Raw genomic sequence first — 26,809 nt, forward strand, 5'->3', positions numbered from 1 at the left:
GTGGATCCCAAAAACAGTGCCAATACAGTAAAGGCAAACCCAAATAGTGTTCCATTGTGTGTTTTTCTATCAGTCATGGATTGGCCTCCCCACAACCCGGACCCCAACATTACTGAAGCAGTGTGGGATCATCAGACAGAACAAATATATAATGCCAAATCGCAACAACAGTTGGCTCAAGGTGCTTCATAATGTAAGGTTTAGACCCTACAACACTGCAGAGATGCCCCCAACAACCATGAGTAACAAGGAAGAAGACTCTGGCAGAACCAGTCTTAGGGAACGGCAGCCATCTAAAGATAGTCACACCAAATAATCCAGATTGTTACAATTCTTTAAACTCCGTTTCGCACCTGATATGCTACATTTATGTTGACATGTTTTAACAAATCGCTGCACCTTCACTTTATTGTGTTATTATTTTAGGGAATGGAGCCCATGATGGGCTTCATTGGTGTTTGATATATAAATGCTAGTTACTCAATTTAAAACTGGCTATGATGGAAATGTTTTCTTTTTTCTTGTATCAAAATGAATCCCAGTCAAAAACATGCTACAGTTTTAGTTGCATGTTACATTATTTTCATGCCGATGTTCTTGTGTAAAATTGAAACTTTTCTTTATTGCAAAGCTGTCAAACACACTTGAAGCTGCTGAAAAGTTTGACTCTTTGTTGTACCAGGACGTACTACACAAAACCACAGAGACCTCAATTTACAGGCTCCCATGGTTATGCCTCTATAAAGCACGAGTAGTAAATATGCTCCAACAGCTGCCCGATGTTGACAGACTGGCTCATTCTACTTCTGTGCTCGGTTTTCTCTCTAGTGTTTGTCTCAAATCCTCCTGTGTGCTTGAAATTTTATCTTGTTGATGTGGGTGTAAGCTTACTGTGTTTCAAAATGCCTGTAGACTTAGTGTGGAGTGGCACTGACTGTCCTGTAATTTAAAGCAATTCGTTATGGTAAGCCGGAGTCATGCAGTAGATAGAATCCAGCTGTGTTGTCAACCTACCTTAAAATACTTCAGCGTTTTAGTTTACAAACCCTTAAAAGAGCTCGATGTAACATAAGGAAAATGCTTAGTTTAGTCATTCTAATAACAGAATAGGGAAAAACGTCATTTGCCTAAAGCAACCTATGAGAGACTCTTTGCCATAAGATGACGTCAGGCTCTTATGTGTCTTGCCTCCTCAGACGGGGCATGATGGTGCGGGCCAAGCTGAGGGTGTAGCCACATCTGGCAGAGACCGCTGAACTAAGCAGGCGCCTCCGTACACCAGACCATCTACTGCAGCTGGGAAGATGGGAGAGACAGAGGAGGAGAGGGACAATGTAGGGAAGCTGTTTGAGAACTTCATCCAGGCCTCGACCTGCAAAGGAGCCCTTCAGGCCTTTAACGTCCTCTGCAGATGCCAGAACCTCGACCCCGCAGAGCACAGCACCTTCTACAACAGTCTGAAGGCAAAGGTTACTTCCTGGAAAGCAAAAGCGCTTTGGAGTAAGCTCGACAAGAGGATGTCCCATAAGGAGTACAGAAAAGGCCAAGCCTGTGCGGGCACTAAGGTTGGTTTGATTACATCTTTGTGCATCTACTGTACATACTGCAAAAAAGTCATATGAGGTGTTGACATGATATATTCTGTTTATATTTATCAACTGCTCTCCACAGCCCCATAAATTCTTTGATTATTTCCTGGAGTGACCTGATGGCTGAGCGATTAGTGTTCATAACATTCCCAGAGGGCCCCGCCTATGCTGCAGTTCATTCCCCTGGTCTTTTCCCCCAAATTTCCTGTTCTTGTCTCTATCACATCTATTTAAAACCAGAAAAATCAGTTAAAAACAATGTATTCTCTAGCTTCAGAAGGACAAGAGGCGTTTCTAATCTGGTTTAGGACAGTTCTGTTGATGTGTTGTTTCTGCGGCCATGTTGCTATTTTTAAAAAGTCTCCTTGTTAGTGGTTTCGAGGATCCTTTACCCCAGACTGCAGAGTCTACTGCATGACAGCAGCTGTTTTGTTGGGGTTTTTTATAGAAGAAACAACGATAGACGTCATCTTTTTCACACCGTTTTTCATTTGCTTGACAAAACCTTTCAGCAGCCAGCTCTCATATTTTGACTCTAAGCTTCACTTTTGAGTTTAGTGGCTGAAATAAAGCTAGTTAAAAGTTAAAAGTGGTTAAAAACAGTAAAGCTGGGAAAATGTTTAGTCTGATGGGGTTTCTATCTCAAGCATGTATCTTTCAGTTTATTCTCGGTATGCGCAGAAAGCTAACAATGTGTTGATTGGCCTGAAAGTCTAAAAATGATCACAAAGCTTGGTTCATGCATCATTAAAGTTGATGTTTTATGATTTAGGAAGTATCTTTATGGTTTCGTCTCACATGACTCCTTTTTAATTGTACCTCAGTTCAGGGGCAGTCTCACTGAGACCCTGCTAAAGTGCTCTACAGAGTGCCATAGCTCAAGTAGTCTTTATTTTAACCTCTACTTGCCCAGACAGTTACTCTTTCACTCCTTTAACAGCTCTCAACAGACGGGGCAGGAAATGTTTTCTGCTGCAGACAGGTGTTATATGACAAAACTGGAATAAATACATCCTGAAATTTTCACAAAGACAGATCAGCCAGCAGAAAAAAATATAAATTGCATGCATTTGCATTTTATTACTATTAAAGACAAGGGGGAAACCAAGAAGACAGCTGTGTGTTGCTTTTTTTTGACTGTCGTGTAAAGATTCAGTCCTATTCAGACAGCAGATTAAATGTGCAATAAGAGCGCTATTCAGGGGGTAGTCTTGAAGTGCATGATGAAAAACAACTTGCAAAAGGGACAAAAGAGCCATAAAAAAGGGTGTGTGTACAGTATCCTGTGTATGCGGGCGTGGGGGCAGTAAAGGTGATGACGGAAAGTAGAAAAACCCAGAGGAGTGTGATTACCTTGCAGCCATCAGCAGCGCTCAGATTGAGAGAGCCTGTTTTATTGCCCAGAGAAGCAGACAGCATCAGTCAGCAACTGTGATTATTTGGCCCCAGCGTTACTAAAATTGGGCTCGTCTCAAAGGGTTGGAGCCAGGCCCGCGTTATTATTGAAAATGTGTTTTTAAAATGTGAGCCCGGTTTTACTCGTTCTGCCTGATTTAAGCCGGCGCCCAAACAGGTAATAAGAAGGAAAAAATATTTTTTGAAGAAAGTGTGACCCTTAAACTTCTGAGCCAAAGCTGTTAATTCTGACAATCCACAGAGTTGTGTTATAAAATGTAGACGCTTAGCCAGTGAGTGGTGCGTAGTGAATTTGTGATTGTGCAAATGCCAGAGATTTAATGAGCCAGGTACACTTGCACAATGTTTTAATTACTCATGGCCAGGCGGTCTGCCGTTACGTGATTAAAAGCGTCTCCTCTGAGAACCGCGAGGTAACGAGTCATTTTTATGACAGCGCAGCTCTTTAACACTGACAGATGTGATATCACTCAGCACCTCTTCGTCTTCTTATTGCTGCTGTAGCAGTAACTTTTTTTAAAAGGATGTAATGTCATCTGGGTTTTATTACCGGACACAGCTGGCTGAGGTGACATGTGGCTGTAGCTTGTGTCTTTTTCGTGAAGTTTTACTGCCTACAACAGAATGAATCTTTTCATAAAAAAGACGAGTGATGTCAAAGTCATTTTACATCGTGGGCTGCATATGGCTCACTGTGATCTTAAGTTGGCCAGATCAGCAAAACTCCATTTTCTGTCATTGTCAAGAAATTTAAGTACACATTTAATCCTTGTGATATCTCAATATAAGAAAAAGAAGTGCAGTTTCAACTTTATGACTCAGTTTATCTACATGCTAAAGAAATCCAGCTGTGGTAAATGAAATATGTCAGCCTGACTTAAAGGGTAAGAAGTTCTGGTAGCTCATCGTATTTTAAACTGTCGAATCAATGTAGTTGTAGACCAAAGCAATTGTTTATCTGTTACTTAACTACTTTGGTGCAGTATGAATGGCTGTGCAGGAGGTTGTTATCAGCAGGAAAAGCTGTACAACTTATGAAAATACTGTTAAAAGTCCAAAATTCATGCCCTTCTTCACATTTTCCAATGCTGTCCAGTGGGCCAGATTGTAGTCTTCGGCAGGCCAATTCGGGCCCCCGGGCCTCAAGTTTGACACCCTAATATAGACAAAGACATTTTCAGTGCACCTCACAGATCTTTTTTTATAATTACACCTGATTTAAACACATATAGGAGTTTTTCTTGTAGCTTCTCTTCAGTTCCAGTTTTACGTTCCAAACTGCATTGTGCGTATACATGAGCCTGCATGACTCTGCCAGCGCATTAGCATCACCTGCACATCAGAGAAATCACCTGGAAACCTTTACATGTTTCTTTTACATGAGTTTTGCATTGTCTGTGAGCGCACGCAGGAAAATAAACAAAACCAGAGTCACCGCCTCCCTTTTGTATGTCTGCTTCAAACAGTCAAATTGCACTTTATAATCATCTCCCTTTATGCTTCCTTGTTTTATGTTATTACCTGTATGCATTAGTGTGGTATTTTGTCATGAGCATGGGAATTATTGCACTTTGAGAGGTCAAATTGACCATAAATTTTGACCAACAAAATCAAATTAGTTAATGCTCGAGTCTAAGTAAATGTTTGTGCCACATTTAAAATAAACAAACAAAAGCCTTCAATCTTGTTTGTTAGAAATCATGCTCCCAATAAAGGGATGGTCAGATGGACAACAGCAATACAAAATTCCTCTGTGACTGTGACACTAAAAAGTCACAAAATCTAAAATGCTGCTAGAGGTCCAAAACTCCAACGCGTGCCTGTATTATCTTCAGGTGACTGTCGCTAATCTGCTTTTCCCCTAATAAAAGGAGCAACTGTAAATCTTTTGGCATGTTGTGGTCAGACCAAACAGCCTTACCAGTAAGAGCGGTAATGCAGCGTAACGGTCCAGGGTTTGTTTGTGTGGGTTTACCTTAAGAGATCATTCATTTCAATATGCAAAAATTGTGTGGCTGGTTTTAACCCTATAAAAACTAAACTATGAGATAATTGCCAAAAAATTATGTTTTTTCCCGTTTTAACTGACAAATAAAAAAAATCAGTTTTATTTTTGAGTTTTCGTTTCTATAATTTTTTATATATTTGGCTTTTGTTTTTGTTTTTTTGCAACTTATAGCTCAAGAATTATTAGTTAAAATGTATTGTGCAATTTTCAAGGGTTTGGGGAAAAGAACTTGCACTGATGATGCAGATGTCTCAAAATGCTGGTGGCTCCGTAGTGTAGTGGGTTACAGATTTGCCTAAGGAGTGAAAGATCCCCAGGAGGAGACACAGATCCCTTTGGGGTTGCATTAAAAAGAAAAAAAAAATCTGTCAAGTCAAACATTTGTCACTATCTGTTGTGGTGAGCCACTGTGAGTGATGGAGCAGCTGGAAGTTGCTTTATCTTAGAAATGTAAATGTTTGCTCTGTTTCCTTAACCTCCTGAGTCCTGTATCCTCATATATCAAGATTAGCCTTTTTGGCACCTCATCTTTTGTACTGCTCAATAAAGTGTTTGAGGCTTTGTAAACAATAGTGACTTTATTGTGTTATGCTGTAAAATAAGCCTATTGTCCCCATATGAGGACATAATACTTTGTGTATAAAAGAAATTCTTAGTTTTTACTTATCAGTTCCAAACAATCGCAGATAGAAATGAAAAAAATACCTAATGAGAGGTCAAGTCTCTGGAGGTTAAATATGATGATGACGTGAATTGAGTTTTGCAAAATGCACAAAATGAAAACACTAACTTTTGCTCTGATTGCTATTTTCTACTGTTTTGATCCTATAAAAATGAGTTGACAATATAATGTGAAGATGAATAAATAACCTCCTGATTCTCTCCCGATGACAGAGCAGAGGCCTCTTGGCTATGCTGTGCGTTCACACCAAACTGTGAGTTTATCACCAGACTAACTGGGCTCGGTGATAAGGCAGGAGACAGATGTCAGGGCTGGGATGAGAATGAGGTCACAGGTGGGCAGCTGAAAGGAAGCGTTTGTCCTGACTCGGCAGATGTGGAGCTGGCCCTCAGGAAAAACCTCATATCTGGAAAAATATATGAGCGAATGGAAAAGTGGTCAAACAAAGGGGACATCTTTGCTAATTATTGCTGGAGAGATCAAAGCGGTGATGTGAGTTTAGGAAAATTGGACACACTGTGACGACACATCTGAACAAACCGATTTAGCGCTGCTCTGCTGCGACATCGTGGGTGTTTTTTTGGTTTTTTTATTTTAATTTTTACTTTTTTTTTTTTTTAGCATCCTCGATTTCGGTCTGGCTGTGAAAATAGCTGGTTCGCTTAACTTCCTCTTTGTTGAGGAAAACAAACCTTGCCAGTAGGCTTGTCCAGGCAATGCTTCCACCACCTGTTTGTGCTCCACACCTGAGAATACCTCATTTTTATAACCTCGGGCAACTCATGGTTCAACATTGTGTTCTTCATCACACCTGGTGCTCAGCTGCTCAATGCGAGAGACAGTGCTGAGTGATGAAAACCCAGCTGCTTGTTTTTGGCGCAGGGAAAGAAGTCGATTAGGTCATGATGTCGGATTGTCTCACAGAGCTGATACATATTAACCCTCCTCACTCTTTCTGGTCGTGTAGTTGTTGGAGACTCAGGATGGCAGGGAGTGAGCTGCTATAGATCTTTGTGTTGGATAAGTGGCAAACCTTCCAAGAAAAGTGAAAGAAAAGATATTTTCAGCATTTAAAATGTGGTGAGGCTATTGAGACAGGAGACAGTCCGCCTTGTTGCACCCAGCAGGAGTCGGAGCTTGCCTCTGGATTAAATCTCAAAAGAATTGAGACACATCTTCTCTCTGCACAGTTCTCTGTAAAGCCTCTTAATGTGCTCATAAGGAAAGGAGAGTTTGCCAGCACACATGCGTCACTTCTTTCATCTATCACTCAAGGAATGATGTCATGTTTAAACCGCACATTCTCAGACACACGCAGTAGCCTCAGTGAACTGACTTCATGCATTTTTGGGAGAGGCTGGTGCGTGAATAACGAGATAGATATGCAAAGGTTGGTTTAGGTGGGTGGAAGTTGTTCGCAAATATCCATTTTTGGGAAGTTCCTGACAAATGCACCACTTTGGGCACCCGTAATCTGTCTCTCTCACGTTTAATGTGTTTTATTAACAATCCTCACGCACACCGGGTGGTCTGGGGAAGTTATCCTAAGACACAATAATTCTCTGAGTCAATGCCAGTCTTCCTTTAGGGTCTTTAAGTAAGACACTCAGCCTCTAAATGGTCCAGTGGTGCAGTGAAATGGTACTCTCTATCGTGATCTATGCAGATGTCATAATGCTTCTAGGCATGTTATAAACAAGTTGGCTGTGAACTATTTTTCATCTGGGACTCTGCAGGAAAACTCTCAGCCTTCTGCTATTAATATTGTACAAAGACTGAGATTTTTGCTTGGTTCTTTGTGTTGCTAATGAGGTCAATTTGTCATTCCCTCTTATTTAGTGCCTCATCATCGGAGGAGGTCCCTGCGGCCTGCGGACTGCCATTGAACTTGCCCTACTGGGTGCTAAAGTGGTGGTGATTGAAAAGAGGGACTCTTTTTCCAGGAACAACGTGCTCCATCTTTGGCCCTATACCATTCATGACCTGCGGGGACTGGGGGCCAAAAAGTTCTATGGAAAATTCTGTGCCGGAGCCATCGACCACATCAGTGAGTATCTGAAACTACACCGGCCTTTGCTTTTCTTTGACCTGTTGTCACAAATTATTAACTCCAACCTTAAAGTGCTTTATGCTGCAAAAAATTTGACATTAAGGTGCTGTACATACATAATATTACCAAGAGTCTGGAGAAATTTCTGTGCACAAGGGTACTGGATGCCTGTGAAAACTAGTATGCCTGTGATCTTCAGGTCCTCAGGTGGCAGCGCATTAGAAAACAGGCAGGATTCTGTCATGGAAATCACTGCATGGGTTCAGGAACACTTTCAGGAATCATGCAAAGAAGAAGCCGTGTGAACATGATCCAGACAGGCTTCTCTGAGCCAAAGCTCATTTAAGGACTAAAAAACTGATCTGTTGTCAGATGAATCAAAATTTACAATTCTTTTTGGAAAACATGGAAATTGCATCATTTGGACTATAAAGTAGAGGAACCACCTGGGTTGTTACCTGAGCTCAGTTTAAAAGCCTGCATCTCTGATAAGTTTGGCAAAACAAATAAAAACAAAGTGACAAAAAAGACCTGTTGGACAGATAGAACCTTTTTAAATGTGTGTCGTTGAGGGCTCATCTTTTTTACCTTTTCTGTCCACTGGGCACTAAATGTTTTGATTCAGCTCATTCAGTTGTACTGAAAGCAGCAGTAACAGTCTGTTCATTTTCTAGAAAGATAAGCACAGAAACTGCAGTATTTGGGGAAAAAAAGGACAAAAAAATAACCTTTTGTGCTTCAGGGTTTAGGTTTTTCAACTCAATTTAGTTCAGTTAAATAAATTTTTTATATATACGGATAATTAACTGAAAATTAGCTGCTGTACACCCACCTTTAGCTAATATATTTTACCTTACTGAATAAAAGCAGGTGCAGCAGATTTATGTAATAAAACTAATGTTGGGTAATTATATTAGTTTCTAGTTTCACTTGTCTCCATAAATCTTCCTCATAACTGCTTTGGTTCTTTGTTCATACCGAGGCTGCTAGCTCGTGGCTTGCTCTGAGCTTTCCCTTTGTTCTCTTTTTTTAAAATGTCCGTGTTCAGCCGGGAGAGGGTGATTCAAGAGTCTGTAAGAGTCTGTGGTCACCTCGCAGTTTACTTTGGGTGTTTTCCTCACCACTGCATGTGTGTTGTGCATGCATAAAAGGGACACGTGAGTCTGATTGGCCGGTGGCCGGTGGCCGCTGGTCAGTCAGTCGGTGCATCTTTAATTTTAATCATTTGTATAAAACTCATTTGTACAAAAGAAGCAATCCATGATCTCAACGTTCCTTTTGTATAAAGCTTTCAAATTTTCAAACAATGAGCTGTTTCCTCTCAAGATGGTGTAAAAACTGGCAGGCTTACATCTGTGTCCAAACATTAATCTGAATCTGTCTTGCAGGCATTCAGCAACTGCAGTTGATCCTGCTGAAGGTTGCCCTGATTGTTGCCGTGGAGTTTCACATCAATGTGGAGTTTGTCAACCTGTTGGAACCTCAGGAAAATGAAGGTCGGTTTCATGTCCAAACAACAGATTAACAGCGAGTTTGTCTTCACTCGCTGACAGTTTGTTTATTAGCCGCAAGATTTGGGGAGATTTAAAAGGCTGAAATTGTACAGCTTGGTGTTTTAATAAGATGAAGTTGAGATTTTTAACAATGTGTTAAGCTCAATGAAGACGTTTCTTTAGAGATCTATACTGTGGAGCTTCCTGGAGGATTTGTAGTAATCCTCCTGCTCTGCAGCTTCGGCTCATATTCAAGGCTGGTTAGACAGCGAAAGACTTTTCATCCTGCAGTATTTAATTTCCTTGACAGCCACCGGTAAACACGAGATAAACATTGGCATTGAAGTACTTTGCTATCATATTTGGATGAGGTCAGCAACGGTTATTTTGCTCAAATGCATATCTGATACAGGAGGACTTCATGTATTAGAAAGCAGTGAGAATAAAAGTGTCACTTTCCTTTTTTTTCCCCAACTTAATGGCATTAACTGAGCGCTGCTTCGTAAATGACTACTTGACCCTCACATCCTGCATTTCCCTATAAGCTCTGAAGAAGAAAATAGCGAACATGCTATTGTGCTGTTCCTCCAGCTGTAATATCAATGCAGTGATAACAAGAAGAGCCTGGCCTAAATTTAGACACAAACTTGTGTTCTGTGCTCTGCTGCGACGGACTTAGCCGTGCCTTTGACATCATGGAATGCATTTTCCACATGATGATATTGCACAACTTGCCAAGCTGTTCCTGTGCTGGTCTCACACTTCTGTAGCTCCCACTTGCACGCTTAAAATGGGTCATAATAAAGTTGAAAGAGTACTTCAGACTTTAATTATGCTGATGGTCTGCAGGCCAGATGCAGTTGACCTTATGCTTTGAGTCTCTTACTTTCCTGCTCATCATAAAGCTCTATTTCTCCTTTTGTTCACTCTATGCTGATGACTTTAGAGTTGCACAAGCATGGCAGGCGGCGGAGTGATCCAGGAAGAAAAGGTGTTCTTATCATGTAACATTCCCCATGGCATGTGTTATTGTTCTGTGGTGGAATATTCAAATAGGAATGAAAGGCTGTTGTCCTAGGATTTATATTATGTGGCTTTTCGGCCCTCTCAGTTTTACTCTGTCTTTCAGGGGTTGGGTGGAGGGCTGCAATCCAACCTGCTGATCACCCCGTGGCTAACTTTGAGTTTGATGTGGTGGTGGGAGCTGACGGACGCAGAAATACCCTGGAAGGTGAGAAGACGGCAAACAAAAGTGATGAAGAGTATAGATGCCTCAAGGATGTACTGTACTTTTAGACCTGATGAACCTGTTGCGACTAAGAAATTGCTCAAAAATAGTTTAATAGCAGACCTATTGTGCACTTTACAGCCCTTACATTCCTCCAGACTTTTTCTGGGCTCTCACTTTAAATAAACTTGAGGCACGTTATTACAATGCTATAAATGAAACCCACCTTTTGCAAACTTGCACTTGCACGGAGCCATTGATCTCTCCCAGTGGGACCGGCTGCACACAAAACAGCCAAAGCTCTGTACATAAATAGAGCAGAGCTGGGGCTCAGCGCAGCAGCTGATGCTTTCCCCCTGGATCGGTTCCATCATCCCATCTCCATCCGTCTCCTCTCTTTTAAAAATGCTGTCATCTAACGACCAAATCGCAACAAATGCTTATTCCTAAAAAGGGCATTCTGGGGCAGAACAAAACGTTTAGCTCATTCCCCAATTATGAAGACTCCTGGGGGAAATAATTTTTCCCTGCAGTGAGCTTGCTTTTGTGTCTTAGCTACGGTAACATAGAGCAAAATGCTCTCCGTTTGTTGTTGCTGGTTTTGGAAACGAGCAGTGAAGTGACGGATGACATTTAACAGTGACAGTGCGGAGAGGCTGCAGCACATGCTCAGAGCATCACTTCTGTACCGTCACTATTGCACACATCACTTTGTTATATGGAACCACTTGATTTCCCCCCTTCCTCGTAGCCTTCACACACTCATAGTTGGGAGTCTTTCATTTACAGGTTGGAAAAGAAAATAGTTTGATTTGCCAGTAAAATGTTGAACCTTAATTTGAGTTATTTTGGTTATGGGACTGAAGAATGCATGATGTTTTTATTTTTTTTGTTTCCTGTGTCCATTTCTGTTCAAAAGATCTGACATTGGCAGTCATCAGCAGAGCTATTCTGCTACTTTTGTATTTAAAAGATTTAATTAGATTCCACAAAGATACTTTTAAAACTATTTTTGAACTTGAATTCTTACACCTTGAATACATTGTTAATAAAATGAAAGAATGCCACATACTTTTGGTTCTGAAGGCTAATTTGATGATACGTTTGGCAGTTTACTTCTTCGGGCTTTTTACAACACATAGCTTTTTGTTTCCTTGTCGCTAAAAAGAATCACCTTGGCAAGCTGCCTCTTATCCTAAAATGACTTCCTTGCAGTTGTGGTTTACTGCTAGATTTCCTCTGGAAAGGATGATAGGCCTTTGTTTGCTTGTGAAGATTAACATCCCCATTTCTTTCTCTCTTCCGTCTTTATTTTTTCCATTCTCCCAGGTTTCAAAAGGAAGGAGTTCAGGGGTAAACTGGCAATCGCCATCACAGCCAACTTCATCAACAGGAACACCACCGCAGAGGCCAAAGTAGAAGAGATCAGTGGAGTGGCTTTCATCTTCAACCAGAAGTTCTTTCTTGACCTCAAAGAAGAGACAGGTGGGAAGGGAGTGCAAATAGACTCATTAAACCTGGCAATTTCAGAGGCTTAAATTTGAATAAATGCCTAGTTAGTCAGTATCTCATGCTGAATTGTCTTGAGTCCAGTATCACCAATGCTTTATTGTTGTTTGGTATATGATTTTTATCCCCTTGGTGGGTAGTTGCTAGGTAACGTAAAGATGTCATATCATCCATATTGAAATTTTTGTGTTGATTTTGTGATGTTACGATTGTGAAATAAAAACAATGTTATGCTTTCACAAGGTGTTATAGGTGCATTAACACAACAAATGAGTCATTTTGTTGGTAGATGGTTGCTAGGCAACATGATGACATCATGATATGTGACATAGAGAAAAGCCCTCAGGCGCCTAAGATGTACCTGTGTGCCAATTTTGGTTGCTCGACTCCTGATAGTGTAGGAGGAGTCTGTGGGCAAGCAAACAGACAGAAGGAGATTTAGTGTATTATAGTAAGATTACAAACTGGGTGTTACACTATGTTGTTATAGTTTTCACTCACACATCCAAATCATTGAATTCAGCTGTTCCGATCACTTCCATGGTCACAGGTGGATAAAATCAAGCACCTACACCTGCAGCTCCGTGAATTCAGTGAATTTAGTGAGGAATTCGTTACTAAATATAAGTCAACTGTTAGTGGTATTGTAACAAAGTGGAAGTGATTGAGAACGACAGCAAATCAGTTATGAACTCACAGAGTAGGGTCAACAGAGGTTACCGACTTTCTGCAGACCTACAAACTTCATGTGGGCTTCAGATTACCTCTAGAACAGTGCCTACAGAGCTTCATGGAATGGGTTTTCATGGCTGAGCAGCTGCATCCAAGCCTTACGTTACCAAACACAATGCAGAGTGGCGGTTGCTGTGGTGTAAAGCCTGCTGCCACTGGACAGCAGTGGAGACGTGTTCTCTGGAGCTGCAAATCCCACTTCTCTGTCTGGTAATCAGATGGATGATTCTGGATTTGGCAGGAGAACGGTGGTTGTCAAACTGCTACAGTTTGACACTTTAAAAGCATGTTAAATATTTGATGAAACACATGCAATTAAAGAAAATGCATGTTACATCATCCAATTTTTGCATTTCAATTTTTTTTCAACAGTGGATGAGTCTTAAATATCACACATAATAATGGATCCAACAGGATCAGCCACAATTATCTGTTAGATGAAAACCAAGCTGTTTAGATTAAACTTCTCTGTGAGACCACTAAGTCACTACAGACCAAATGCAGCAAAAATCAGATCTAAAATCTTCAAATTCACTAAAAGTTTCAGGGATATTTTGCACAGTGTTCTCAATACCTGAAGAAATATCAAGAATGTTGTGCAGCGACTGTTTTCATTATTTTCACTGGGATCATTCTGAGCCTCCAGCAATAAAAAATAAGAAGTCTGTTCATCAGAAAGAGACACTGATGTGTGAAGAAACCATTTATTTAAACCCCTTTCAGCATACAAAAGCGAGTTCAAGCTTTCATCTCTGTGGAAAAAGCTTGTTGGTGATTTTTATGAATTGTAGCCGTAACGCAAACTTGTCATTTGTCACAGGTATTGATCTGGAGAACATTGTGTACTACAAGGACAACACACATTACTTTGTCATGACTGCCAAGAAACAAAGCCTGCTGGACAAGGGAGTCGTCATCAACGTGAGCAAAATACACTAGCTCCACAGATCTGCTGTAATCTTATTTCATGCTGTCTGGTTTTTTTTTATTTATTATTGTTATTTATCTTATATTTTAAAAATAAAGAATATTACAGACAATTTACAGTTCAGGTTTCTTATTCCAAGAATTAAATTTGAAATCGTCAAATCTTTTGTTTATTTCTAAGACTGTGTCGGTCATGTGTTAAATTCATTGTATTGTAATTTGTTTAGCCCTAAGCACTGGCTTCAGGAGAACCATAACCGCTAACAGATGCAGACAGATGTTGGCAGAACTTGATGCTTCAGAGATTTCGATTCAGAACGATTTGATTTTATCATTTATAAATCTGTGCTCATCAGTTTTTCTTACTTACTTTTCTTTATTCACTGTCTTCCGTTGATTTCTTTCATAAACAGAGAGCTTTTGTTTCGCTTTTGCACACAAATTCATTGTGGTTGTTCTGACTGCTTCGGTCCGACAGGATTACTCAGACACAGAGATGCTGCTGAGTGGTGAAAACGTCAACCAGGAAGCTCTTTTGTGCTACGCCCGAGAGGCTGCTGACTTTGGCACAAACTACCAACTTCCCACACTGGACTTTGCCATGAACCATTGCGGGCAGCCAGATGTAGCAATGTTTGACTTCACTAACATGTACGCCTCTGAGAACGCTGCTCTGGTCAGGGAGAGATTTGGACACCAGTTGCTGGTAGCACTGGTTGGCGACAGTCTGCTTGAGGTAAGACAGCAAGTAGCAGAATCCGGCATTCATGGCATGGATATTTAAATTCCTCTATCCAATTGCTGTGGGCAGAAGACCGGTAGAAAGCGGTCGTTTACAGTTTGCTCTGTCTCAAACTTGATGGTGATGTTGTCTGGAATCACTAAGGGAGCAGAATTTTTGTGCTCTGAGACAATGGTGGTGGTCCAGAAGCACACAGGGACATTTCAGGAATCTATTTAGAGACATGGGCAACCTGAGCTTTTTTAGGAAAGTGTGTAAGATATTCAAACTTGGATAGTCAATGCTTTGGTATGTGACATGACAGGGTAAAACATAACAACAACAGAAATACTAAAGACATCCCAAATTCCAGACAAGACCAAACTTTTCTCTAATGGAGCCACATTTTTCTCATTTCTTTGGTTTCCCATCACTTTTATTTTTTATTGTGTAAGCAGTCTCTCTGTAAAAGGAAATCTGCACTCAGAAAACATAATCACCCCCTAACACTTCATGTTTGCAGTTTGCTTAAGCATGACTTTATTTTTCCATTATTTCAACTTCTATGACCTGGAATCCAAAAAGCTTGTCTCCTTTTTTTGTATATCCCCCGATGACCAAGAGAAGAAGTATGTCAAACAGACTAAAAGCCACGGCACGATGCCTCTAACAATAACTGGCAAACTTGTTGTGTGTTGCTGTGTAGCCCTTCTGGCCAATGGGAACAGGCTGCGCCAGAGGCTTCCTGGCTGCCTTCGACACGGCCTGGATGGTAAAGAGCTGGGCGCAGGGTCAGCCGGTCCTCGAAGTGCTGGCAGAGAGGTACCCACACTTTATGTTGGGCATTAGTGAGCGCCTCCTATAAATCTGTGCTACTCAAACACATTGTTCACATAATCAGCATGTCAAACTCATTTTACGTTGTGGGCCACGAACAGCCCACTTTGATCTTTAGTGGGCCGGAGCAGTGAAACTCACCTTTCTCTCAGTGTAAAGACATTTAACTACACATTTAATTTAACTTAATTAATTTAATATTTTAATATAAGAAGTGCAACTTTAGCAGTACATGTCAGTTTTTCTACATGATAAAGAAATGCTTTGGGCTTAATAATAATATGCATTATTGTTATTTATTTATTCATTTATTTATTTATTCATTTGTGTGTAACATTACAGAAAAAAACTGCTAGCTCATTGTGTTGAGTTTCCTGTAATTATAAAATGGAATATTTCTGTTAATTATTTTTGAACCAAGTGAAAAATGTTGTTATTTAAATGTTTATCTATTACTTACTTACTTCGGTCTTTATCAGCAGGAAAAGCTATAAAACTATGAAAATACAGTTAAAAGTTTATATCCTCCTTCACATTTTCCAAAACTGTCCCGTTGGCCTTCTTGAAGGGGACTGATCCTTGCCCCCGGGCCTTAGGTTTGACACACTGGCATTAAAGTGATGCAGTAATGCCTCTTGTCTTGGTACAGGGAGAGCATTTACCGACTACTACCACAGACAACCCCTGAAAACATTGCCAAAAACTTTGAGCAGTACACCCTAGACCCAGCAACTCGATACCCCAACCTCAACTCTACCTGCATCAGGCCTCACCAGGTGAGATGTCAGCAAATCTGTCAATGGATCATTTAAATACTAATACTAATATCTCAGTTCCAACAGCTTTTTCTTTGCCTTTCTGTTTCAGGTGCGTCATTTGTACATTAGCGGACAGCTTAACCCCTGCTCTCTCGAGCGTGCCGCTACCATACGACGGCCTGTCAATCTCTCCAGACGTGGTAAGGGTTAAAGGAATTGAATGCCACTGAGTCATCTACGGTTATTCACTAATACTATAACTAATAGGGTTTCTTCTCCTTTCAAAGGCTCCTAATGCAATCATTGTAGCCTAAATCTCCCCCATTCAGTTCCTTCCCTTCTAACAGAAGTAGTAAGTCGCCAGAATTAACTTCAGTTTAGGGAATAAGTCACGATATGAGGTTTGTTTTTACATGTGGGTTCATTGAAGAGAGGAAACTATGAAAGAAACAGTCAAACACACATACATCCCTCTCCAATATCAACAAAACTCAGTGTCACGTCCATAAAACAACCCTGCGTTTAAACATTTAAAAAAAAAATCAATGACAAAATTTTGAAACCCGAAGCGAAAAGTAAACATTGGTGCCAGAATTCTGTTATATTCTGTTTAGTCTGATTATTCTCGCGCTACTCTGTGTGTTTGAGTAAAGCCACTTTAGTCAGTCCTTCGCTCTTATGAGCAAGCACGTACTTGTTTCTACAGGTTTGTGTACAAACCCCAGCACCCACTCTAAACATCTTCTTGCCACTTTATGTAACAGCACACTATTTGTTGGTTTGTCGTCGTGACATCATATCTGACATCATAACCACCGAAACTTTCTTCTAACACAGCCTGCCTTCTTTTCACTGCTTTTTAAGAATTTGATCATTTTAAAAAATCGTCTTTTTTGTGCTTCTGTGGCAGACTCAGAGGTCAGACCAGCGAGGCTTCTCACTTGGTGCCAGAAGCAGACGGAGGGCTACAGGAATGTGATAATCACAGACCTGGCGTCTTCTTGGAAAAATGGTATCGCCCTCTGTGCCCTCATCCACAGATTCAAGCCTCAGCTGATGTACGTATCAACTGTCAGATAATATCAACCTGCAGAGCCACAAACTGATCCCAAACCAGTTGCGTTAACATAGTCGTAGCATGCATGTATTCACATGAGCGTTATCTGTTTTCCTGAGAAGATGAACTCCATGAGCTCTTCAAAAACAACTAGTTGTGAGGAAATTCACATCTTAAAATGGAATGCTAAATATGCTTGGTATGCAATGAAGGGCACTGATCTATATGTGTGTTTATCTGATCTGCTCTCTACCTCCTTAAAACTTGTGCTGATAGATGGGTAAAAAATACTTCATGCACAGCTGTCCCCGAACTAGCTGGGTGCTCACAGGAGTGTGCAGCTGTGTAAATTTCATACATGTCAAGCCAAATTAAATAAATACTAGCTGCTCCAGTACCCATAGCAATGTGTGTCCAACAGAATTACTATTGACTTGTATTTAATTCTAAAAAAACCCCAAGTTTTTCTCTCTATTGATTCAGAGCTGTGGAGAAAAACAGCTAATCAAGAACAAAGAACAAAAGCCATACTTTCATTCTTTGCCACGTTTCAGATCAGACTGCTTCTCACAGCATGGATTTAGTAACTCTAATTTTATCCTCTAACCCCTTAATTAGTGCCTTCATACCTTGCCACATGCCACCACAATTTCATCTGGTCCTGTAAGTTTCCAGGAACCACTGGCATTTTTCCCCTTTCCTCTTTTCCATATGCATGACTGTCAGCAGAGCAGACAGCAGACAGAGCAGGTTCACAGAAGAGAAAGGCAGAAAAAAGTGAGCCTGAGCACTTAGCGAATAATGCCAGAGTTTGTGTGCTCTGCTGCTAGGTTACCGCTCTTGTCTTTACATTACTTCATTACTTCTGAAGTCGTCTGCACACTGTCCACTTAGGTGACGACATAAAGATGCCGTTTCCCCCATTAGAGGCTACTGGCTGCTATTTTCTCCTGCATTTGAGGAAAGCGGTTCTTTGGCTGTGTTGGAAATAAAAATGTGTTTCTGAGTGACGTCATTCCTTTGCACATGTAGTCATTGTCAGTCACATGAAATGTACAGTTCCCTTAAAGAATGTCACTTACACACCACACATGTCCGCAGTGCATCTTAAATAATATAATAATATTTTGGTGAGCCCATGTGAGTTGGAGCCTCAGTTTCCTGTTCTTAGATGACAGGAGTAAGCACCTATTGTGGTCATCTGCTTCATGTGCATTCAGGGATGCTCTTCTGCATACCTTTGTTATAACAAGTGCTTATTTTGAGTTACTGTTGGCCTTCTGTTAGCTCAGATCAGTATTCTGACCATTTTCCTCCAGTGTCAACAAGTTATTTTCACAAATTTTCTCTTTTCAGGCCATTCTCTGTAAACCATAGAGATGGTTTTTTTTGGGAAAATCCCAAAACGGTTTCTAAATTACTCAGATCATCCCACATTTAAAGTCACTTAAATCATCTTGTGTCCATAATATGATTCCTAGTTAGAACTTCATCAGGTCATTTTGGCTGTGTCTAAATTTAGTCGTGTGATTGGCTGCCTATCTTGATTACCAAGCAGTTAAACAGATGTACCTAATGAAGTGGCCACTGACTGTAAGTCAACGTAATACCCATATTTTAAAAACAAGTTTTTATGTGTTTGTTGAGGAGTGATTTGGGAAATTGTAAACCAGTACCAGACAAAAGCAAAACAGTCAAAAAACTCTGACCACTTGTGTTAAATTACAATAAAAACACATAATATATTTATACTATTTAATACTCAGTGTGACTGTTTTTGCCTCCATCAGAGATTTTGACTCATTAAACGACGAGGACCACGTTGCAAACCTCCAGCTGGCATTTGACATCAGTGAGCGGGAATTTGGGATTCGTCCATTCACATCTGCGAAGGAGCTGAGTAAAGAGGAGGAGCTGGATAAAACCAAGATGATCAACTACCTGTCCAAGTTCTACGAGCTCTTCCGCGGAACGCCTCTACCTGCATCAGGTGCCCTGCTCTATTATTCTGTGTTGTTAGTTATAGCCACTGAAGCCTGGTATTCGTAATATTTCTCCCTCTGTTTTGTTTTTATTCCTTATCTTTTACACCAAATTCCATCGGTGTTGAAGGTCTTACATTTCTTTGGATTTTCTGTGAAAAAATTCGCATGTTGTTCCATCCTATTAATCAAGTGTAATGGTATGAGAGGAATGTGTATCTGCACCAGCACTGCGAGGTTGCACAAGTCTGAGATTCTCAACAGCATACAGCTGTCTGTCTCAACAGAAGTGCTTTTAAAATTTCTGCCTTAACTCTTTTGGAATATTTAACCCCCAACTTCTTACTTCAGCTTCACTGTTTCAGGGAAATGAAAGGGGGTGTCCTCTTTTCTCCCAAACCACTCTTACATATTCTGTGATCTGTAAGGGAATTTCACAATAATGTGACGTTACTGGCTGTTCACGGTTGAAAAATGTGAAGCTGTTAATGCAGTCATGTGTTATTCTGCAGGTTCCAGAGGAGTGGATGAAAACAATGAAGATTATCCGTCGAAGGAAGTCAAAAGTAATAATAATGTGCTCAATTTTGCACTGACCAGGAAACGGGTGCCAAAGGTAACTCTGCGCAGAAGTGCAAGTTTTTCTGTTTGTTCCTTCGGTTTGCTTTATTCCCACTTGTTATTGATTAATCATGACTGTCACATATTCCGATTTTTTTCCTTGCTCTTTGTTTTTAGGAAGAGAAGAAGCTAGACGGTACAGACCCCATTTACAAAAGAAGGCGGAAGTTCTATTTGGAGGAGGTTTGTTAGCATATACTTTGCAAGTGCATAGTTGATCATTTTGCAGGTTTTTTTATGCAGTAAGTTTTGTCTGTCTCTCTTTAGGCCACTAACTTGGCCAGTAATGGCTCCACAGTTCGAGACAGGCTGGATCCAAAGGAAAATAAAGTGCGCTCTATGGCTACGCAGTTGTTGGCCAAGTTTGAAAATAAACCGAACTACACCATCCGCAAAACACAGGTAGAAACTATACACCAATATGTCTCGCAATGGTATGTAGATTTTATTTTATTTCCTGAGTACTAAGTACTGTATGCACTACATTTATCTAAACAACAGTCCAGAAATGGTAAAATCGCCATAGAATTTTTCTTTTTATTTCATGGATCATAAATATGATTTAAATTTCCCCAGTTATGAGCTCGATTCACAGTGGCTTGTGGTTTTAATCTGACAAAACTTTCCTTTTTGCTAGTGCCTCAAAATCTTCTCTTGTCTGATTTTGCTGCTGGTATTTAATCTACTCATATGTTTCTGTTTCTGTTCTTTTTACTAACCCTCTGCAAAATCACAGTCAGACTTGGAGGAGTCCTCATTCCTCCGTACTCTCGACCTCACTGACGGTCTGCCCGTTAAACTCAGACCTCCGGTCCCACCCAAACCTTCTCCTGTGACACAGGTAGTCCAGAACTGCACAAATTAGACAAACCAAATGCATCTGAAAAAAGTGTTTAAAACCTATAAAATTACAGCATATATGTACTTCATGTAGTGGATTTTAGTAACAGATGCCACTATTGTATAAGGCTCTAGCAGAATTCTTCCAAAACAGAGGTTTTTGGGGATCTTTAAAAGGCCATACTTGTGGTTTTGCTTTCTTTGGGTCTGACTGACACGGTCCCTAATTTTACTCCATAAACCAGCTAAATGCCTTCATGCTTGACTGCAATCACATGTTGCACACACACACTCAGTGAAGCTGGCACAAAACTGAAATCTCAAAATTTAAAATACACAATTAGACATCTGTTTGTTACTTAAATCAAGTAAACAATGCTTACTTTGCAGTTAGCTTTAAATTCAAGCTTTCTTTAATTTTCACATTTGATATATGTTTAAATATTCAGAATCACACATTATATGAATATAAGATCCACGCCTGTATTACAGATAGTCACTGAACAGGCTCAGGATGAAGCAGTTTGTGGACAAACAAGAACTCTTTGATAGAAAAACTTAAAATTTTAAAGTCACTTGAACATTTTTTGGAATTTCACATACATTTACTTACATTCCAAGATGGCTGCTTATTATGTTTGCGAATAGTCGTAGCCAATGAGATAAAAAAAAAAACCATTGTGTCCTATTCAGCCACTGCTGAAGTCAAAGCATTGCATTCATTAGCTGAGCTGTTGGAAAACCAGCAAAAAGCAACAGTCAGCAATGTCATAAATTCTTTCATTCACGTTGAGTCTTCGGTTGCTGACTTGCAGTCTCAGATGTCAGACTGGTTTTCCAATTCTTGAGCATCCCCCAAATAAATCTTCTTTAAAAACAGGTTCTTCTTACACATGCATGACCACGAGATGGTTACATAACTCTGGGAAAACATAAAGCAAACAGGCCCATATTGATATATTACCTATGCGGGCTGATTTTCATACTGTGCTAGCATGACTAATGTCTGCCAAGGGGGCAGGAAATCAATGTGAAAACTTGTGCTGTGCTTTAAAATGGCTGATTATTTTTAGTTAATGGGTTGAAACCATCCGTATGGCTTTTTACAGTATCTGATCTCTGAGTGGATGCACACAAAAACAAAGGATTCGTTGTTTGTTTGCTTAGTGACGAGTTATAAGAGCTCACATGTTCATTGTCCCTTTCAGTTTGGAGTCAGTATCAGAAAAGCAGCACAACAGTTAGTCCGCCTGCCTCCAAAGACTCTGCCCAAACCCCAGCTTCAGCCCCCACATCCATTTTCTGTAGTAAAGCTCAGACATGTCAATCTAGCGCATGCTGAGACGAAGCCTCAGCTGGAGGGTGCAGAGCCCCCTGTTTCTCCTTCCTCCTGTCAGTCAGCAGTCCATTTCATGACAAGAGTCCTCCATCGTCTCAAGGAGGTGGACGAACACATCTCTGAGGTGAACAGTGCCTCTTCTTTTATTTCTTTAACTCCTGTTTTCTGTCTGTTTTTTCATTCTGTCCTCTTTCTAAATCACTGTGATTGTTGCGTTTCTCAACAAGGAGTGAATGTTGATTATATATCATTTTCTGATTATACATTTAGGCTCGTGTAATATGCAGTCTGATGGTGAAGTCAGCCCCTTTATTATCCAGCCTGACAAAAATTTGCAAGAGTAGTCTTACATATTTAACGCTATATTTAGCGTTGTTGGAAGTTTTTGGCCTTTAATTTAGTCTTTTTTATGATCCCTTACAAAAGTTTTGAAATCCATATTTATTTATTTTTTAGAGCTATCAGACTGTTGCTAACTAGCTATCAAATTATTACCACTCTCAAATCTGTCCATGACTGGAGTCAGAAGATCGCTAACTTAGCTTAGCATAAACAGTGAGCGCAGGGGTAGAAACACGCAACTTAGTTTGTTTTTTTGTTGGACTGCCAACAGACACAATCTCTGATTTATTTCTTTAGCAAGAGTCAGGAAGATATTAGAACTTACAGCTGTTCTGTGGGAGGTTTTTGTTCCCACTGTTGCAAAGTGCTTGCTCATAGAGGAGTTGCTTGATTGTTGGGATTTTCTCCAATAATGTGAGATTCTCCAGCCGACTGATGTGAATTGGCGCGATATAAATAAATAAACAGGATATGAATTCACGAGATGTTTTTTCCTCATTCCACTGTTTATGCTAAGCTAAGCTAACCCCCTGGATCCAGCTCTAGACTGACATGAATGGTCCACTGACGCGCCTCTGATTTTGAGATTGTAAAAACAATGACGCTATTTCAACACATAAACTCTGACTAATGTCAAGAGAATCAGCCACAGAAACTGTGTGACGTTTTCCTTATTTACATGTTGATTGGTTTAAGTGTCGCCTCTTGTTCAGACATCATACAGACTTTACACTATGGAACTGACTGATTAGAGACTGTTTAATGTCCAATCTGACTGCTTTGGACATGTGTATTTTCAAATATAGGTCAGCCGCTATGTGAAAATGTTCCTTTAAGCTGCTGGCTTCAGATATTTTACCCACGCCTGTGTTATTAATGTTGAGATAAATTACATCATTATTTTAGTCTAATCTGAAAATGAGTAATTGTCCTTTTCATTCATGACTTTGGTTGAACTCATATACTAGTCTCATTTCTCTGCCAGGACTGTGTGACTATCCCGGTTTTCTGTTCCCATACAGTTTGAGTAATTACATCAACTCAGGTGTGAAATTAATATAATAGGGCGGCTTTTCAAACTGCGACGTCTTTGTTCTCCTCTTGACAATAGACACTTAGCTGTCGAATCCTGCTTCTCGTTGAGAAGACGATAGAAAGGTCTGTCATCACTTACGTGCGCAGTGCTTATTAAGCATTTATTAGTCTGCCTAATTTTGCCTGCGCACACAAAAAGGGTTGTTGGATGAACTGATGACTTTTCTTTTGCCATCCTGCAGAAAAAAGCTCAGACACAACAGGTTAGAGAGTTTCATGCAAAGAGTATAAAGGAAAAAGCCGTCCACCTTAGCGGGTTGTTCCCAGGAAACGGTTCTGATGTACTTAAGGTGAATATCTCCAGCTTGATGTGTGATCCCACACTATCCTGTGTGTCTCTGTGCTCCCTGCCCCTCAAAGTGTCCTCATTTGCACGTGTTTTAGGACACAGTTGTGGCATGTTTGCAGTGCTCTCCATCGTTCATTAGTTTTCTAGTGTGTTTATTCTTTGTTTCAATAGAAAAAAAGAAGTACTTTAACCTCAGATTTCTATTATTGTCATGTGCTTTGCATGAGAGCTTTGCTTGAACTGCTGTTTCTGCCCTTTGCTTTTAATTACTGGCAGTCCTCAGAGGACAGAAGTGTGTACTCTTGTGGTTTCACTCTTAGGGTTTCTCTGCTCCACCCTTCCCCAAAAAGCTGTCTCCAACTTAAAAAGCCCATTTCAACCCCCCCAAATATCCAGTTTATGTGTTTTACTCCTGGCCTGTAGTGTTAATATGGTGTGCACCATTTATAGTTGGAAGTTGGAAGTCCAGTTTAGAAAGTCAGAACAGCCCCAACTTTACAATCCAAATTAGCATAAGGGAACGTAAACAACGGAAAAGCTAAAATTGGTCATCTGCACAGTCACTGTTGTGTGTTGACGCTACCTTTTCCGACTTTTCTACTGAAAGGTACAGGATTAATCCATTTACGTATTTCATTGTAGCTTGGGAAGAAACTGCTGGAGGTGGAAAAGGAGCGCTGCAGGCCAGAGAGAAAAATATGTAAATTGGATGCCGTTATAACAGCCAGATATTATAGCAAGAGTTACACTAGTAGAGTATAAAGGAACAACTCCTGGTAGGTAATTATAATCATCAATTATTACAACCAGTGGGTACACATGAGTAAGTAAGTACATAAGGGCAGGATCATTGAAAAGGAAGCTGAGACTCAGCCTCAGTGTGTCAGTTATAGTGACAGATCTAAAATTCACTTGTATGATTTTGCTGTTTTCCCAGGGCGGCTCAGTACGAAGGGCGTTTCCCCCGTCGGGTGACAAGTGTCACTCGTGTCAGAAGCGTGTTTATATGGTGGAGAGGATCTGCACCGAGGGGCTTTACTTCCACAGGGAGTGTTTCCGCTGTTCGACCTGCAGCTCTGTTCTTCGACAGGGAGCGCATGCTTTCCACTCTGAAGAGGGTATGCTTCTCCAAATGGCGTAGCCACATATTACCTACATGGCACAGAATAACTGAAATGGCTCATCTTGACCTTCACTTTGATCTTACAGGGAAACTCTACTGCAAACTGCATTTTGATCAGCGGAACAATGGGACGAGCATACGGAGGACTTTCTCTCTACCCTCAGTGAGACCTGTGCGTATTTATCCACCTTCCTCTGATAATGATGGATGCAAGGTGTCTAACTTCTCCTCCCATCACCTCCTTCTTAGAATCGTGATAGCATTCAGGAGCACCGTCCTACTGATGAAGATATCACCCCCTCCAGCAGTCCGGCAGACCTGCAGAGTGAACCCGCAGCAGGTACCTTCAGCTCGTTCATGAGGAAACAGCTGAGCTGGCCTCTGAGTGTGACTCGTGCTGTGTGCAACGCCCCCCGGTATCTGTCCCAGCGCGCGTGTCATGCGGCACGGGCCTTTGCCGGCCACCTGAGAGACAACGCACAGGACTACACGTTGCTGTATGAGCTACTGAGCATGAGCTTGCCACTGCTGTTTGTTTTACAAGAAGTACTGCTGCAGATGTACACAGAGGCTGTGCCTGATGGGCCGAGCTCTTTAGAGCCTTTACTGCTTTGGCTGCAGGAACATATCAGGCAGAGGATAATCTAGACTTTCAGCTGCAAAAATTTAACCCTCAACATTAAACCAGAGGCCGAGGAGTTCATTAGTTGCAGCGTCCTCAACCTGTTATCATTTTGTACATGTGCACAAGCACCTTCCTGATGTTTACTTACTTTTTATGATGACACTGTAGGTAGATGTTAGATGTGTGGGTGTGCTGGGTGTGCACTAGCCAAAGAAGACACACTGTAGGCTACTTATGCAAAAAGAATTTTGGTTTACTTTTAGTAGTTTACTTTGGGGTAGTTTGTCAAGCAAGGAAAACTGCACCAAATAATTTTGCAGTGGGTTTGATGAGTGAACTGTTATAATATATTGGACACATAGGTTAAAGAGTAAATAGGCAAGTAAATCAAACAAGCCATGATCAGAACATTGGAGCCTATTAGGCTAACTTTTTACAAACTTACTCGTGAAACTGGCCCTGCAGTTAACTGGGATTATGACTGACTAACTTGATGCACTTTAACTTTGAGAACTGCCATATCAATGTAGCAGCAGACACATTTGTCACATTTGACAAAAGCCTGTTCTCATATTAACAGTGACTGCAAGGCAGGCTTTCATTTGACTATGCATATGTACTAAAGACATTTTAATATGTATGCAGGCATGTCTTTTAACAGTCATGTAAGCAGGTTTTTTTACTATCACTTTATAAAACAAACTCTCTGTTTACTCTCAACAACTATTTTTTTATTATTTTTTTGGATAACACCAAAGGATATTTGACACTATGGACTGTCCTAAATACTTTTAGATATTTAGTTCAACTTTGCTGCCATCTGCTGTTCACTCAGAACAAAATATATAGAAATGTGGTAAAATTATAGCCGCAATTAAATTTAAAATAACCGAACAGGTTAATATGTGGTCTAACTGAGGAAAAACAGGAAACACAGGGTCAGCAGCACAGGGTGGCTCCACTGGAACGGAGAGATTTTCCGTTTTGCTGTAGACAATAGAAGCGGTGAGCACGCTGTGATGCGTTTGAATGTGCTTGCCGCTCTTGCTGTAATCTGAAAGCACGATGTCGGACAATCAACTGTAAACCTCTCTGACTAGAAGCCACATAGTTGCTTCCTATTTAGACAATCTATTGATGCTCGTGAAGCACTTTAGAGTAATTTTTAAGGATTTGAAAATCGTCTGGCATTATCGTGAGCGTTTGATGACACTATGTTTGTGTTTTGCTCTCTGCTGCCTTATAGTTTGTGTTAAATTACAGAATCGTGTGATCTTATTTTCCGTGCTGTGCAGGTAGAAAACATGTTTTGTTTTGTTTTTTAATACCAAAGAACAGTTTTCAAGCAAACTAACTGGACTTGCTTCTGTTTAGCAAGTTGACGGTCGAGCAAACTGTAACATGCACAACGGTGCCAGCATTAACTCTGAATGTCAGTATTGTGCATCGTTTTCATAAACATTTTCTATCTTTGTGCACTGTGCTGTGTTTATTTGCCTTCATGTTGTCATTTTTTTTTTTATCAGTTCGTGCTTCTCTTTTCCTC

General features: G+C 40.5%; 1 protein-coding gene across 7 annotated transcripts in view; it reads left to right on the forward strand.

The window, feature by feature from the left end:
* mical2a (microtubule associated monooxygenase, calponin and LIM domain containing 2a) overlaps window positions 1–26,809 on the forward strand; it is a 59,596-nt gene that overhangs the window by 10,324 nt on the left and 22,463 nt on the right. For 2 of the 7 annotated variants that reach the window (XM_012916943.5, XM_012916942.4), the window contains exons 2-22: window positions 1,197–1,565; window positions 7,535–7,742; window positions 9,134–9,241; window positions 10,368–10,469; window positions 11,796–11,951; window positions 13,528–13,628; window positions 14,113–14,370; window positions 15,062–15,177; window positions 15,842–15,968; window positions 16,060–16,150; window positions 16,861–17,008; window positions 18,798–18,997; window positions 19,502–19,605; window positions 19,728–19,793; window positions 19,878–20,012; window positions 20,347–20,451; window positions 21,659–21,913; window positions 23,409–23,516; window positions 24,453–24,633; window positions 24,725–24,810; window positions 24,888–24,978. In XM_012916943.5, coding sequence (XP_012772397.2) covers window positions 1,305–1,565; window positions 7,535–7,742; window positions 9,134–9,241; window positions 10,368–10,469; window positions 11,796–11,951; window positions 13,528–13,628; window positions 14,113–14,370; window positions 15,062–15,177; window positions 15,842–15,968; window positions 16,060–16,150; window positions 16,861–17,008; window positions 18,798–18,997; window positions 19,502–19,605; window positions 19,728–19,793; window positions 19,878–20,012; window positions 20,347–20,451; window positions 21,659–21,913; window positions 23,409–23,516; window positions 24,453–24,633; window positions 24,725–24,810; window positions 24,888–24,978 — 3,007 coding nt within the window. In that variant the 5' untranslated portion in view covers window positions 1,197–1,304. Of the gene's footprint in view, window positions 1–1,196; window positions 1,566–7,534; window positions 7,743–9,133; window positions 9,242–10,367; window positions 10,470–11,795; window positions 11,952–13,527; window positions 13,629–14,112; window positions 14,371–15,061; window positions 15,178–15,841; window positions 15,969–16,059; window positions 16,151–16,860; window positions 17,009–18,797; window positions 18,998–19,501; window positions 19,606–19,727; window positions 19,794–19,877; window positions 20,013–20,346; window positions 20,452–21,658; window positions 21,914–23,408; window positions 23,517–24,452; window positions 24,634–24,724; window positions 24,811–24,887; window positions 26,742–26,809 lie in introns of those variants that run through there. The other 5 variants (XM_012916941.5, XM_004543140.5, XM_076882963.1 and 2 more) reach the window with 5 other exon arrangements.

The sequence above is a fragment of the Maylandia zebra genome, linkage group LG1 (assembly GCF_041146795.1).
Source record: "Maylandia zebra isolate NMK-2024a linkage group LG1, Mzebra_GT3a, whole genome shotgun sequence".
NCBI classification, from domain to species: Eukaryota; Metazoa; Chordata; class Actinopteri; order Cichliformes; family Cichlidae; genus Maylandia; species Maylandia zebra.